The following is a 12,871-nucleotide window of genomic DNA, read 5'->3' on the forward strand; positions in this document are numbered from 1 at the left end:
GCAGAAAAAGCATTTGGTAACATTCACCACCCATTCATCATTCATGATAAAAACTCCCAGCAAACTAAGAACACAAATAACAACTCAAGCTGACAAAGTGTATTTATCAAACATCTAAGGCAAACTTCAGTGTTAATGATGATATACCACTCTCTTTAAGATCACTGAGAAGACAAGTATCTACTGTTTCTACTCAATACTATACTAGAGTCCTGGCCATTACAGTAAGACACAAATATGTATTAAAGAAGAAAAAAATTGTCATTATTTTAATATTACATGATTAGCTACATAGTACACTCCAAAGATTCTATAGACAGTATATTAGAATAAATAAGAAAATTTAGCCAAGTGGCTGAATATAAAATCAATACTCAAAAGTCAGCTGTATTTCTATACACTAAAGACAAAATATTTTTTAATGCGATTTAAGCTAATCAATATAGACAGAAATTAGACCAGTGATTTCTGGAGGATGAGGAAAAGAGTGGAAGGAAGGGGGATAAAAGGAGCACAAGGAAACTTTCAGGGGTGATATGATCATTCTTATTCACTGTGGTGATGGTTGAATGGGTGTGTTTAGCTAGCTATACTGTTACCAAATTATCATCAAAATGTGCAGTTTAATGTCTGTCGATTATACCTCCATAAAGTTTGGTGAAGATGCAGAGAAACAGGAACACTTGTACACTGATGTGAGTGTAAAATGGTACAACAACTTTGGAAAGCAATTTGACATCATCTTGTAGCATGTGCATATGCCCTATAGTCCAGTAACTGCACCCCTAAATGTGTATCTAAGAGCAGTATTTCTCAAGGAAGTAATTTATTTTAAGGATTTTGAATTAAACAGTTCATTGTACATTGGGCAGGACTGTCTAATATTTCATGTGACTTTTTTTTCACTGAGCCCCTGCCCTGTAAAGGCCGATAGTGTCCCCTTGCACCAAATATATTGGTATTAACCAAACACTCTACTTTCCATGTTTCCCAGACTTTCTGCAATCAAGGTGAAGTCATGTGACTAGTTCTGGCCAATAAGCCACGAGCAGAAGTGGCACGTGTCACTTCTGCATCCAAATATACAAAAGCCAGTTTATGACTCTCCAGTTACCTCTTCCCTTGCTTAAGCACCAAAGGAAGGTTGCATGTTCCAAATGTTATAAGGGAGCAGAGCAGGCTGGGTCCCTGTACAGTTATGTGAAAAAAGAAATCTCTACCAATCTACAGTGGACATTTAGTGGAATGAGAAAATTTAAGTCACTGACATCTGGGGGGGATTTGTCACCATAGCATAATTTAGCTTACATCAACTGATACGTTGACTGTTCAATCACTTCACAATCAAAACACTTGCACATATTATCCAATGTCCCCTTTGGGCACAGTACCTCTGAGAACTACTGTCCTAGAAAAACTACTTGTGTACCAGGAGGCATATCAACATAAGCCCATTTTGGCAGAATCATTTATAATGACAAAAAACTAGAAGCAACCCAATGTCCAACAGGAAAATTACTTAAGAAATTATGAGAATTTAGAACACTTACAGAGGGAAACGTTATACAGAAATGAAAACCACATACAGAAAGCAACATAGAATCTTATTATGAAGCATAATACTGAGTGAAAAAATTCAATCACAGAAGCCCACACATGGTATGATACCAATTTTATTCAGATCAAAAACAAGCAAAACATAGTTACATCATAAAACTTATTTTAAAAAAGAAAATGGTGAATACATATTCTAGGACAATGGGTGGAAACCTTTGGGGTTGGGGGATACCAGTGGGACAGATGTAAAGAGAACACAGGTAGAAAACATTGGCGTTTATATGGCTGTGATTCCTAAACTGAATAGCAGTAGGTAAATAGTTATTCAATTTATTATGCATCATAATTTAACAAATATTAAGTAAAATATTAAAATGTTACATCTAAAAACCGATGTTAAATTCTACAGGATAAATTAAATATAATGTAATACTTGCACAATGAATAGAAGCTTATCTATTAAATAATTTTCCCCAACAATGAAATTTTAAGAGTGCTTCATTTAGCTTTATATTTGGAATTCGACATTTGAAAATGTGAATTAATGATCATGCTCAAGTAGTGTTGTGTTTGATTTATCAGCAATTATTGCTAGGTTATGGCCAATCTATCTCACACTTCATTTCTAGCTCTGCTTCATAAATATTTTAAAAACAAAACCAAAAACCTTCCATTTACTCTTAGCTTTTCCTTCAACAGAATGAGCAGAATGAAAAAAGGAACAGATACACATTAATGAAAACTCAGACGGCAAAGAGTGAGTTATTTTTCCCTAACTCGGTCAACAGGTTTTAAAAGACTGTTTTTCGACATACTCAATTATTTTTAAAGGCATAGTACAAAACAGGTTTTACAAGGTTTGTCTGTGAGAAAAGGAAGCCATTTCAATTCATTCAATGGTAGAAGTCCATCCAATAATAGGCCTGGGAAACAAGACAAGTCTCTAGCCCTGAATGAAAATGCTAATTATAACTTGATCTTCTGAACCTTATCTGAACATTCCACTACTTTCCTGCCTCAGCTTCTCTGAGCACAATAATCTTTCTGGCCATCTCCTTCATATGTCAAAAGATTTTTCACCCTTCAAGTTCCACCATAATTGCTACCTCCTTCATCACAGAATTCCCCGATTCCCCCAGAACAAAATGTAATCTCTCTGCACTACTTTTTTGCATCTCCCTTAGAGCAGATTTTATTGTGTCCATCCTTCATCTCCGGATAGTAAATTATAAGCAATTCAAAGGCAGGGATGATGACTTATCCATCTTGGTATTTCTGGGGCACCAAGCAAAGTGGCTTCCCCACAGAGGTTATTTAATAAATAGTTATATTAAATTTGCCTAAGCAAACACCTAACATCACAGAGAAGAAATAGACTGTTGACCTAACAGGGCATCAAACATCTAATATGCATTTTTAATGATGACCTATTGGAGTAGTAATGATGACCAATTTTTCAGAATTCAATCCAAAGGACAAAATCTTCAGTAATAAGACACCAGTAATTCTTCAACGCTCAGACAAAAGTTAAGTAATGGCTTCAAAATAGATGAAATAGATCTAAATGTACCTTGCAGCCTGGCCAGAATCTTTTTTAAATGATCAAGTATTAGTCTTCTTAGGATTAGACTGTCTAATAGCAGAGGGGCAGGTAGGGAACTGACATGGGCTATTTACATAAGGAGAGACTACTTTAAATTATGAATGAAGAATGAATTTGCTACATAGCAAGTGAATAATAACGGCATTTACTACTGCACACATCTGATTTTACCTAATTCATTCCTAATCCCTGGAATAAACAGATCAAATATTTGCCAATTTTAAAAAGTTCACTTTAACAAAAGTGGTGTTTTATTTTCCCCTCTATTTATATCCTCCACGTTCTGCCGTCTTTCCCATGCCCATTCAGGGAAGAAAACAGTAAAGAAAATATTTGCTTAATATGCCCCCAGTTTTCACACACCCTTTTCTTCATCCAAATTTGCCTTCCCATTTATTAAAAGATTATCCTATCATTTAAAAATCAGGAAATACTAACATATAATTATGGTAATGATACATCTACCAACACTTGGGAATTAATAAATTGACATGGCAAAAAAAAGAATGTAACATTTTCCCAAGCAATTTGGTTCTATTTCATAAATGATAGGAATAAAATAATTAACATGCCCAAAGAAAAGCAGCTAGCAATGTTGGGAATAACTATCAGCCATATCACAGCTCTTCTCTGAAACAAGGTAACATTTCAATTTCAAAAATTATGAATGGCTAAACTGATAAACTAAAAAATGCTAACTTCACTGGTCACTAAACAAAAATAAACAGAGAAGTAGGGCAAAGTTGGATCAAAGATTCATGCAAGAGAGAAAGAGTCTAACCTTTGGTAAGAATGCTTGAATGATCCTTAAGCCCTGGACTTAAGGATCATTATTCTATCCTACACAAGATACACTCAAGATATCAAGAGATGTCTGCTAATAAATAATAACTTATCATCTGTAGCCTAAAATATAACACTGACTTTTAGTTGCTCTGTTTCAGGTCTGTAAATAAGATGCATGTACCAATAAAGTGATCGTCACCAGGGCCTCGCGTGAGCCGATGCATGGCCATTTTCCACAACTCCACCATCCAACAATGCCCACTGGTGGAGCAAAACAGGAACTGAATAAGACCTCAGATGAGTGAAAACCATGGACCCCGTATTACAGAAATGGCCCAAAGTGAGCTTAATAACACTGGGGAACCCGTTAGCATTTTGTTCATTTTGAACTTACTTTTCCACCAATGAGAGGCAGAACATGCATCTTTCCGGCCCAGCTGTCTTTCACAGATGACACCATCAGGCAGGTCCCACACAGGATGACTTGGCGTCTGGCCCATCGGTTCACCGGCAACTGCATTTTGCCTTTACGGACGTTATACATTCCTGAGAGCTGAATCCGTTCAGAGCCACCAGTGCTGTGGGGTTTTCCTGAAACAAACACGCAAACATCTGAGTCCAAAGAAGTGAGTTTTCAACTCGTTGGCATACCAGATAAACCACCTGGACCACAGAGAATAATTATGGGCAATGACCTAATTTATAATCGAGAGATTCTGAAATGTGCAGTAATACAATTATGGTAAGAACTACCACATCTACTCCACACGTGCATTTTAATTTTGGGCGAAGAAGAGCTTTTTCCTTAAAACCCAAGGAAACGACCATTTTAACTCCTCTGTTATAACCCAAGTGTTATTTTCTTCTATATCCTCCACCATTTTTGTTTACATTTAAAAAAGGGATGACTTCAAGATTTTTATAAATGGCTCGAGTTAATTTCAGTACACTTGGAAGAAAACATTACAGACCAAGATAGGAAAACAACCTTCAAGATTTGGCATTTAATGAAACTAATCTGTTGTAATGAAATTAACTGATGACATTCTTCCTTCTACACTGACTCAATGTACACGTACTATTAAGGAGATGGAAAATAAGTAACTTTTCTAATAAGAAAATACTACTTGGTGGCAATGGTTAAGTCCTCAAAGACAGACTTAATGCCAGTTCTATGAAGGTTGGTGAGTGGTGCCTCTTGTGCCTCAGGAAGACAGAGACACAGGGAGATGCACTGAGCCTCAGAGACAAAGAGGGCCCTGGGAAAGATCTTAAGAGTCTTTGTTTCCAAGCTGGAAATGAATCTGGCAGAATGACTTGCACACAAGTCCCATCAACTAGATGGGAGAATTCCTGTGACTCACGTGTCATGGCGTTATAAACAAGGAGAAAAACATTGCCAGTTGTAGACATTGAATGTATAGTATCAAAGAGGACCGAAACCCACTCTCAGAAATAAATTAATGAGAGACACGTGTCCTCGCATAGGACCCAAGCCAGAAGTGTTCTTTTACTTGGAAATTTGCCTAGTTGCCAAAGGCTAGCAGAAGAAACATATTCAAGAGACATTATATTCTTATGAATATTAAGTACTAACATAAATACCAAGTAGTTTTGGTAGATGTCTAATACCTACTGGAGAAGGAAACGAAAAGAGCACCAGCGCCAAAAATAGATCTCAAGAGATCCAGCGTGTTGGAACCATCCCAATACATATCTTTGGGCAGAAATAACAAAACCAGCAGGTTTGAATTTCACTTCCTCTTTCTCCCGGTACATCAGAATGTTTTATAAAATAGATACTGCACACTACATAATTTTGCTGGGGCCGGGCCAGCATGGAGTGTAACAGTGGTTCAGCTATTTAAACTTGGTGCCCAGCAAACAACTACACAGCTGCCACCCGCAAGGGAGCTGAGGACCCCGCTGAATTGTTCAGTCACCAGATGCTAATGCCCCACAAAGAGATAGGAAGCCCAGGAGACTTCACATCAGACACGACTTGCCAAAGGCTGCCAATGATGGATCAGACCACAGTCAGTCGCTTGTCCCCTTCTGTACTAGTTCATTTACACCCAGAAAGAAAACGCTCAGACTCCCAGGCTAAGAGCTCCTTTCTACATGACAGACATTTCCTGTCGGAAAGCAGCGCAAGATTACTAGATTTCGAAACTCCAATCTCCACAAATGTAATAAAGTAACACAGGCGAACGAGAGATCTGATCTAAATATGCATACGTGTGTGTGCATGGGCACACACACACACACACAAGCCTACATACAGACTAAAGAATGCAAAGGAGACATTTTATTTAGCCCCATCTGAGAATGGCTTCGAGGACACATGTTAACCTGTCACATTTATGTAGATCTGTGAGTAGAGATTAATGAAAAAGACAACAGGGGTACATAAAGACAGCCCTTCAATTCTCCCAACGCCACAAAAATCCTACAGAAAGTCCCAGAACAAATCACCAGATAGAGTGGACTATATATCCCAGAGAGATAGATAGATAGATAGATAGATATAAAGAGAGAGAGAGAGAGAGTATGGACACATCAACAGAGATAGGCTTTTTATTCTCTAGTTAGAAAAATTCCCAAAGTGCCTGAATAGTCTTGGAGCCTAATGGTAAGATCAGTCTGTCCTTGGAAAGCCCTAAACATCCCAGCCTGAATCAAACCCCTCCTTGTCTTGTTCTGAGTGAATTTCAATATCCTTGTTGTCTGCTCCCTCCCTGGGTGTTCCAGATCACACACGCCCTCGGGACTTGCTGTGTACCAAACAGGGCTCCGGGGAATATGGAGATGAATAAGACTCTACACCTAGGCAATCAGCCGCGTGCACCCTCCTTTGCGTCAGACTTCTTTATTCTATGACATAGGAATTATTTTCTCTCTCCCTGCCAACTCTCAAACTTCTCATTTCGGAGGAATTCCAACTGTCCCATGCTCCAATAAATGTTGACAACACCAAGTGACCAATGCCTGCCAATTCAAAGTTGGATCGGTCGTGAAAACTTTTACTTTAGAAATGTTACTCTAATTCCCTGCAGGTTTAAGGCATTTCTTACATGACGCAGGAGGAAAGATAGACAGCAAAAGCAAGTATTTCAAGCTGAGATAGAGACCTGACCACAGCAATGTTTGCTGCAGTCTACTTCAGTTTCGTCTATCGGCAGAGAATTTTACTAAATAAATGATTCAAAGTATTTATTCATTTAAGGGAAACTACAGTCTGTTCTGCTACAGTATGTGATTCATTAATACCAATGAGCTCATACGATTGTAAATAGAGGACTGGTGTCATTTTAACATGCTGTATTATGTTGGTTCATAAAGATTTACTCTAGGCAAAAGGAGCCAGATTGGTAGAATTCTAACTTTCAACGGCAAAGGGAAAAACCCACAGTAAATACACCGTCTCTGCACCCACAAGACAGCATTACTACTGTTCTGTCACTGTGCATTTTTAATATTCCTTAAGGCAACTCAACTTCCAGCCTGCCTGGGCTGCCTGGGTTAGCTCCTGCGGCCCATCGTTACTTTTGTTAGTATTTTGGTTATAAAGATGCATGAACTTAGAGTCCTACCCCCTTCCAACTGCATTTTCCTGTAAACTTTTATTTCTCATTTACAATTGTGGAGAACAGGAAAATTTTCAGGAACATCTACAGAGTAACAGAAACACCTGCTTTAACTCTAAGACCGTTGAAACAACAGAGAAATAAGTACAAATTTGGCTGTTGCCAATTACATGCCTTTGCGAAATATATAACCACGTCTATCATTGCAGTGGCTTAAAAAGACTCCATAAAATTCTTTTAAACTCTTCCCCTCAAGAGATGAGGCCTAACTCCACTCCTCTTGCATGTGGACAGTACTTAGTGACTGGCTTCTAACAAAGAGAATGTGGCAAACGTGAAGCGACTTCTGAAACCAGGTCGTAAAGGGCATATAATCTCCTCCTTGCTCTCTCTCTAGGATCACTCCCTCTGGAGAAACCAGCTGCCCTGTCACAAGGACACTCTGGAGACCCTATGAAAAGGCCAACAAGGTGAGGCACTGAAATTTCCGGCCAACAGCCAGCAAGGAAGTGAGGCCCCTTTTCACCAGCCGCATGACTGAGCCATATTGGAAGCAGATCCCCAGCTCCAGGCAAGCCCACGGAACTGCTGCCCCCAAATCATCTCGACGGCGGACCTCAGGATACTTGAGCCACAACCACCCAGCTAAGCTGCTCCTGAATTCCTGATTCCAAGAAACTAGAATAAATGTGTGGTATTTGAAGCCATGAAGTTTTGGGGCAATAACTAATACAACTTTACTAAGTCGGTGTCAGTTCTATTTACCCAAACATAGCATTACTTTAATAACCCACTTTCCCCTAAAATAATCCACAGAACTTTGTACAAATAGTAAAGGTCTACTGTAATCAGAAATATTAACAAACAAGAATAAGAATAGTATATAAAGCAATCACGACGTCCACAACTTAAGAGAACGGAAGTATTCGTGATGATACGGCACCAAAACCTAAGAGAGCCTGATCACTGCATAAAAATCAATGGAAGAATTTACCATGCCCCTAGAGCTGGAAATGGTCAGGAATAAGTGAAAACATTCAACCCTTACCTGACCTCCTCTACCTTTAGAGCTTAGACTGACGAAACTCTAAAGCATGTTTCTTATTGCATATAAATCCTTAAATCCTTCTTGACTACCTTCAGTGACAGAAAGACTGAATTAAATTACTTGCCTAGGGTCATTTCAAGAGCTGGCAGAAGGATTTCAACAACCCATAACAAGGTCTAGAGACCTGAGCACTGAACTGGCACCTGGGAATTTGGTCTCACAGCTGAAAGGCTAAACAGGCTCAGCGAGACGTGCTGGCAGGAGCTTTGAAACAGATTTAAGACTAGCTGCTTTTAGCTAATGGAAATGACAACCAGCTGCTAAATAGATTTGGGGAGGGTTAATTTGTGTATCAGATCAAAATATATAAAGTCAACTGCCCAATAAATCTTGCTTCTTACTGACAGCTACTCAATTCGATTAGGTTTATTTGTAGCCCCCAAATTACCATAGACCCTTCTCCCTGAGCAATCTCATGCCTTAAACCTTTCTCTAATCTCTAAATTCTTGAATACCACTGGAGCTTACAATTTCCCTTATAATACTAATTAAAACAGCACCTGGAAAATGTGAACTACCTCTTCATATTCTTATAGATGCTGTAAACACAGAGCCGATGTAATTTTTGAAAAAATCCACCAAAGCAAAATCGAAATAAAACTATAGTAAAATTAGCCATGAACTTAAAAAAATCCAAAAAGTCGAAGTAATGAAGATGATTACTACAACATACATTCTACGTAATACATAACAAGCGATACTAAATTCAAATGCCACAAGAAAATGCTGAATGAAGGAAGACAAGTTACAGCGGAGGGCCTCAAACTTCAGCATGCACCAAAATCACCTGGAAGGCTTGCTAAAAACAGATTGCAGGGCTCCATTACCCAGAGTTTCTGATTCAGTAATCCTAGGTGGGGGTGGGATATTCTGCTGATGCTGTGGGTCTAGGACCACCATGAGACCCACTGGGTTACAGCATTAGGTTAACAATGTTTTTTCAACCAGGTGATCGTCAGCATTTGCTTGATAAACCTTGACCAAGGAAGCAAGTCCATCAATTTGGGGAAAGGATGACAAAGGCAACCAGGAATGAATGAGAGGGCAGGTGCTGCCTTTATACCCGCTCGTCCCTCTTTCTTCCCTCACTTCCTGTCCTCACAAGCAACTTGATTCATCTCTCAGGCATCTTTAAAGTTCCCTCCATTCCATCATCAAAATTACTCCTTTGTTGTCAGAATACCTGATGCTCACGTCTCTTCTTGGGATGTATATTTAGAGAAGGTATTTTCTTCAAAGGTGGGTTTCATTACAATCTTGAATTCACAGAGTACATAACCCTTCCCTGCTTTATGTGTGTCTTCAGCTCCGTTCCAGGAGCCATACGTGGTTAGCTGGTGTAGCCTCCCCTTATTAACTTCACATTTGGCAAAGAAAACGCATTTGAGAAGTGTCATCAAATCAACCTTCACCTGTCAGGTCAGTGTCTTTGCCATCTGTTCCCTCCCTGAAATGGCAGTCTCATCTCTCTGTGCAGAATCAGACCATACCTTGAGAGCCTTTTCAACATTCTCCTGAGTTTTCTTTCTCATTGGATGAGCGATTTTTTTCCTTGGCTAGAAAAATCACTGTAACGGTTTCACAAACTTTTTGTTGTCCTTTCCATTATGGTGCATGGTAGACTTGTTCAGGTCCACAGGTTTGTTAAGCCTCAGCCACATCCAACATTCTCAAATTACCTACAACTTCTATTTTCTGGCTAAAAACCATCATTTTGGTAGACGGGAGAATTTTCATCACCTGCTTTCCCAGCTGGCTTTATTTTTGTCATCCTTCTCCACAAAGGATAATGTCATAAGGCAACAAGCATTCAAGCATGAAACACCACGAGTGAGGAGAAACAGCTGAACTTCTCAGAAACAACGGGCAACAGGCCTCATGGTATGCTTGATTCAAATTTAGGCCTCAGAATCATTACAAATTACTATTTATCATGAGGCTTTGGAAGCCTTGGGAGGATTAAATATTAAGTCTGAGAATGCCTAAGGTCTAGTATACCCATAACAGCTCGCAAAAGAAAAACCATACTCACTCCCTCCTTTAGATAAAATTGTGACTTGTGTCAGAGGTGATGCGTACTGCTGTGGGTGTGGAAATCAGGGTGATGTGGCTAGACAGCTCCATCACTCCAGCTAAGTTTGCCCTGTGAGAGGCTTTTCTTAGGAGGGTTGTGAAGTTCCAAAGAGGCGTGCATGCGTTCATAAGTAAATGCTAAAATAAGAATTCTAAACTCAAGCATGAATGATTTGGGGATAATCCACACCACTACCCCACTTTCCTAGTAAAAAAAAAAAAAAAAGACCCCACACATTTGTTCCCTTTGCTGGTAAGAACAGACTTTGGCCGAGATGACTTGAGAAGGTTACAAAGAACAATTTCCACACCATCACATTCAGACCCAATGTGATTCAAAACGCTTATCCCCAGCAGTTCTCTCTGGGAGGTGGGGTTAGGGTTGATGTTCCACTTTATAACACATGTCCGTAACGTTTAAGTTTTATAACAAAAACAAAGATTCCAAGAGGAAAGCAATTTCCTAATTCCTCTCTACTGCATTACGTAATAGTTAGCTACCTACCTTTTCCCCTACAAGGTTGTTCACACTAAAGACACTGAGTCCAGATTCAGATGTTCTAAAATGGACCTTAACACTTATCTTGTACAAACGTCGCCCCAGAAATGTCTGAAACTCACCCATTTCAAATAATGACCATCCTTCCAACTTATTAGGAATCTCAAGAAAAAAAATTGCAAAACCTCCCATAATTGGCCCATTCCTATAATTTACCTATAGGTAACTATGGGAAACCTGATGAGCTTTATTTTAAGCCTTCTCAGAGTAACACACAAAATCCACAAAGTCCTCACTTATTTTCTGTTACTATTTCAAATGCAGCCCAATCATCCAACATTTAGAAGAAAGGGTAGTAAAAAACAACAAAATAAACATAATTCTACTTTCTTCGTAGTATTACAAACAATTTTGGTGAATTTTTTCAATTTTTTATCTGCATATCATTTATATACTTATAACATACACACCATCTTATATCCTGCCTCTTCCAACTACACACTTTCCCAAGTTGTCAGTCGTTATATCTTAAAGACTTGCAAGATATGCTATAAATTATCTTTTGTTTCCTCATTTCATTACTGAGGACTGTTTCCAAATTTTCATTGTACAAATTGCTGAATCAAAGAGCCTGATTTTACCAGTTCTTCCTAGGCAGCAACTCTAAATCAGCTATAAATCAGCAAAATCAGCAAAATGAGCAAGAATAAGTATGCTTCCACTACTGAATATTTTCCCCCAAAGGAATGAGTGACCTTTACAGACATCCTAAGAACATATGAAAGAAACAAAAGCACAGTAAACCATACTATTAATAAAAATGAACCCACACCCACTCTCTATATGGAAATAGGTTTCAGATTGCTGATACCAGTAGATATATTTGAATACGACATGGGAAGTCTCTGTTTTTTAAAGAATGATTAAAAGAAAATAGACTACACAAGCAAAAGAAAGAGGAAAAAAACATCTAATTTTTCTGATGAAAACATTTGTTAACATTTGTACACAGGCAAATAGCATTCTGACTTTATCCAGCACTCTATATTGTTTTCCCAATCCCAAATAACTTTTTACCAAAGGGGTAAAGTCAGAGGGAGAGGTTACTCTGCACTGAGTCACTAACTGGCTGTGACTACGAGGAACAGCAAAACACTTAGCAATGGATTAAAAAATAATAATAATAAAATTCCCAGGCAACCACAATGAAAATAGTTGTAAATGACTGTCATGGATTTTATACTGTTTGTTATCATGAAAGCATATTTAATAAATCTTTCAGATCTAGGGTACTGATTTAATTCCTTGGTGACCAAATCACTTATTCACAAGTCCTTTAATCTTCAGAGGGTTCTAGAACCCTAGAACTCCAGTCTTCCTGGGCTTTACACTTCCTTCAACTCACCCCTTCCCGTGGCTTGTAAATTCCAGAGTAGGCCAAACACACAGTCTACGGTGGCTCTTTCCTAAGCACAGGTCCAAAGCCTAGCACAGTATCTGGAACAGACTAAGCACTCAACAAGTAACTCTTGCATCAATGAATATACACCTATGTTCGGGCCAAAGGAAAAACCACTTCTTAACATACACGGCTCAAATTACGAAAACTATGTAATCTATAGCTATATGTTTGGGGGAAAGACAGGATGGAAGAAAAA

At 38.7% G+C, this 12,871-nt stretch overlaps 1 protein-coding gene across 1 annotated transcript in view; it reads right to left on the reverse strand.

Annotated features, from left to right (window-relative positions):
• The window catches only part of PHLPP1 (PH domain and leucine rich repeat protein phosphatase 1), a 215,108-nt gene that overhangs the window by 104,490 nt on the left and 97,747 nt on the right, over nucleotides 1–12,871 (reverse strand). Inside the window, exon 2 of the mRNA XM_030336622.1 lies at nucleotides 4,341–4,537. Coding sequence (XP_030192482.1) covers nucleotides 4,341–4,537 — 197 coding nt within the window. The remainder of the gene's footprint in view (nucleotides 1–4,340; nucleotides 4,538–12,871) is intronic.

This window comes from Lynx canadensis, chromosome D3, assembly GCF_007474595.2.
Source record: "Lynx canadensis isolate LIC74 chromosome D3, mLynCan4.pri.v2, whole genome shotgun sequence".
Taxonomy (NCBI): domain Eukaryota; kingdom Metazoa; phylum Chordata; class Mammalia; order Carnivora; family Felidae; genus Lynx; species Lynx canadensis.